The following is a 4,398-nucleotide window of genomic DNA, read 5'->3' as shown; positions in this document are numbered from 1 at the left end:
AACGAAAAAGAAGGTTCCCAGAGTCAATTACTGGAAAGCCTCTAGCAATTCTCAAATGACAAATTTTATCTCTTGCATTCTATATTCACATATACATATTTTCTATCTGTTCTTGATAAAAGTCTTTATTGAACTGCTTCTTTCCCTTTTATCATGTACCTTCTACGTATATTGTCATTTCTTCTTCATTACACAAGACATCATTCTCTATTGCTTTCCTACTATGATTTTTGGATTGGTTGCCAGGTCGCCATACATAAAATATAATGCAATTTGCAATTCTATCGGTATCCTATTATACATGATATTGTCCACTCTGCTTCTACAAACCTCACGATTTTATCATGAAAAGGTGTATTGCAAGAGAAATGAGGCCTTATGATTCATAAGTCTATCAAATTTCCCCCTCATATTTTCACGTAAAACTTTAATGATAGAAGGTATTTGTAAATACGATAATCTGAAGAGGGTGTACCTATAATTTTAAAAATTATCAAAATTGACCAATATATGTTGTACATATTCTAGTATGGATTGAAATTGAATAAGAGATATAGCCTATATCCAAATGGAAAACATTTTAAATGATTTTTTTTAAAAAAAAAGAATTAATCACATTGAGATTCTCTTAAAAAATACGAAATTATATTTTTCCTCCAAAAAATTCAAAAATTACAATTTCACTGTTTTTAGAATTATCAATTTACCACTGTACGTTAGGATTTGAATAGAAAATATTGAAGCCAACAAAAATTTACATAAAATTTTTATTTTACCCCTCATTTGGTATCCCGTATAATTTATTGCTAGAAATACTATGAAAACAGTTTGATACTTGTGAGGGGGTATGCATAACATATATAAAGTTAAAAAGAGTATAATTTGTAATAACTATTGTTCCTAAATCATTATCATTGAATAAAAAGTAGTCATTGATAAATAAAAAATTAGTCATATAGTGAATAATTTATACAAAACGTTGAATGTGGCATAAAATTGTATATTTCTTTTCTGAGGTCGTCATTTTCCATCTTACGATGAATTCTAGCCTAGGAAAAAATATAATTTCATATTTTTAAAAGGGATTTAGGCGGAATTACCTCATAAATTAATTATATAGTCCATATGCATCTTATTAAATTAATATTTTGTAGTCTAAATGAACATGTATACATTTATAAATATTTTTGTAATTATGTAAGTTATGGAATTTGGCAAGTGCAACATGTGTACATGAAATAATCAGAAAAATAAAATATATCAAATTGAAATAGAGTATGGAATGGCAAAGGCGAAGTCCACAAAAACAAAGTACAGCCACCACAGAGTCAATAATAATTCCTAAGGGAGATGGTGTACAAAAGTTGGCAACCCATTTGGTAGGTTGGTCCCCACAGTTTCACAAGGAGAATATGACATCCTACTAACCCCCTACCCCTTACTGACAAAACTTGTGAACACACACCTCCAAAACTCCCTTTCTCTTTCAAAACCTCCAATTTCTCATTATTATTATTATTATTATTATTTGTATGCTCATTGGTTCAGTTAGTGAAAATGAATTATTTTTAATTATATTATTGTGAATTTAATTTTTTCTATTAATATAAGGGTTATTTATAATAAATGCCCTTATAAGTATTTTATGATTTTATATGTTCTGACCTGTGGTAGTGATTAGAGTCAAAACCATTCAATTCTATTTGTGCTAGGAAAAAAATATCTAAGTGCTATATTTTTAACAATAATAATAATATGATGTAATATACACTATTTCCTGGGGTGAGGGGCACCTTACGATCATATGGTTGTAGATTTGATTCTTTCTGTTAATATCAGGGTTGCTTACAATAAGTATCCCTATAAGTATTTTATGATTTCAGGAGTATGTTTTGGCCTGTAATAGCGATTGGCGTCAAAATTATTTAAATTTTTTTATATTAAAAAAAAAAAGAAAGAATAATATGTAATATACACTACTTTCGTAGGGCCAAGGGCATATGGGTATTTGTTGTCGAACAGATGCTTATAAGTTTGATTCTTTCATTCAATATAAGGGTTGAGTTGGGTGTTAATCTGTAAGTACTTCTATAAGTGATGCATAGTCCAAAAGAATATATTCTGATCCATGATACTGATCGAAGCCAAACAACTATGTATTATATAATTATATTGAAAAAAAAAAACCCCAAGTCCAAAAAGATAAAATAATAATTTGAAAAATGACTTGTTAATGGGTCAATATAGTGAAAGTCATGAGGCCAATGTCCTTAACCAACCAAAAATGGCCCTTCCTTTCTTGAGGGACCATTTTATTGGCACTAATCAAAAAGATTATATGGCTAATGATTCCTTAAGATTTTGAAAGGTGGAAACAAAAAGTAATTAGTGAAGATAGGATAAGGTCCCATCCATTAATAACCCTCTAATCTTTTTGTGCCAATTTATGGCTGCCCATATTACCATCCCATCCCATCCCCCCACAATCTTTATCCAACATTCCCCAAATAAAAGAAAAAGGTAAATGGAAAAAGTTATTCAAAGGCATATATATCTTGACTATAAAAAAAGATTGGGTTTAAACAATCTCATTTTTTATTATTCCATAACAATATTATATCTCGTATTTTATTTAATATAGACACCTAATATATGTAAAATTCATGTTATTTTTATATTTTAAAAGTATTTTATGCACGTAATATGTATATATTAAATAAAATATGAAATGCTTGCATTTATTTGTGATTAAAGATTTGAAATGATTTTTAACCTATGAATTATGATTAAGTTGTCTAAACCTATGTTTTGAGTGCGAACCCAATTTTTACAGTTGTGTTCATTTTTTTAATAATTAATTTTAAAATTAAATTCTATTGAAACCACATTTTAATCAAATCTATAATTTTTAATCCACCATAATTGTTCTTTACTTGGTTACCTATTATGCCCATTAAATAATTTTTAACGCCCTTCACTAATCTTGTGAGGTTGTTCTGAAAATTTATTTATAATTTATAATTGCATAATTAATTATAAAATTGTGAATCTAAACACCATAATCACTCTTGCAAAAATCAATCACTGCAAAATCAATTCCATAATTGATCATTCAATCATATGATCAAACTAAAACTAAAAACCAATTATCACACAATTAATTATGCAGGTTTTTTTTATTGAATTTATTGTGATTATACCATGAATTTTAATTACAGACAATGAATACACTAACTTTAATTAACCAATACTACTATATTAGATGAAACAATTACTATTAAAGTAAATCAAAACCCATATATATATGAAAAAATTATTCGTTTAATTTTTTAAGTTTGCCTGCTATTAATTTTAGTCATTTAAATTTATCCATTTTAGTTTTAGTCCGATAACTTTCAAAATTGCTTAATTTTAATCATTTGACCCAATTTTAAAGAATTTTACTCCTAGATAGTTTTTCAAGAACAATTTTAGTCCATATATATATCCATTCATCTTGCACCTGGTAGCTAATGTTGGACTAAAATGGTATAAGAGTTTAAGTTTATTGAAAAAATATTTGTTTATATTACACTTAGAGCACGAGGATGGATTATTAGCCTATATCATCAAAAGGGTAAAAGAGTTATAAATTATGCAAAATTGATAGATAAATGATTAAATTTAATATTATTAAAGATAAAGAATCAAAATAGATTGAAACCAAAATTATAAAAGGAAAATATCATTTTCCCTAATCATATAATGGAATTTGAAGTATATGGAGTAAAAAGCAGTATAAGAAGAAGAGTAGGAAAAATGTGAAGGGGTAGGGGAAGAAGAGTTAATATTAATATGTGGATTGAGAGTTGAAGTGGAGAAAGTAATGTTATTATAGCAATAATTATTGAACATCTAATACCCATTCATTAGCCCAAAGATTAAAGTAAAAGAAAACCCCTAATCTTAATCATCATCACTAATACAATTTCATATCATCTTCATCTTCTCTTAATCCTTTTCTTTCTCTCTCTCTCTCTCTCTTTCTCTCTCCTCTTTTCCCAGTAGATTTAACATAATAATAAAGAAAAAGAAAAAAAAGAAAAATCCCTTTCTCTCTCTCTCTCTCACACACATATACACACATCTTCTCTCTCCCATTCCCTACCAAGGGGGCAACGCCGTTAAAACAAACGCCGTTTCCTTGGACCAGTCCCGTTACTCACGTGACTTGGTAACTACAAAAGTTTATAAAGTTAAAGTCACGTGATCTTTCAAATGGCGCTGGAGCAGCTGAGTTTGGGTCCGAGGCCCGTTGACGGCGGACCAGACGGCCGTCAAGTGTCCGGCGATGGCGGCGCGGGGGGTGATGAGGGGAGCAAGGCGGCCCGGCTACCGCGTTGGACTAGACAGGAAATC

At 29.3% G+C, this 4,398-nt stretch overlaps 1 protein-coding gene across 1 annotated transcript in view; it reads left to right on the top strand.

Annotated features, from left to right (window-relative positions):
• Positions 3,938–4,398, top strand: part of LOC105168479 (trihelix transcription factor ASR3) — a gene marked incomplete in the record, with an annotated part of 4,745 nt that continues 4,284 nt past the window's right edge. The window contains 1 exon segment of the mRNA XM_011088578.2: positions 3,938–4,398. Coding sequence (XP_011086880.2) covers positions 4,258–4,398 — 141 coding nt within the window.

Source organism: Sesamum indicum, linkage group LG8 (assembly GCF_000512975.1).
Source record: "Sesamum indicum cultivar Zhongzhi No. 13 linkage group LG8, S_indicum_v1.0, whole genome shotgun sequence".
In the NCBI taxonomy this organism is placed as follows: Eukaryota; Viridiplantae; Streptophyta; class Magnoliopsida; order Lamiales; family Pedaliaceae; genus Sesamum; species Sesamum indicum.
Note: the sequence above shows the minus strand (reverse complement) of the source record. Positions and strands in the feature narration are given on the sequence as shown.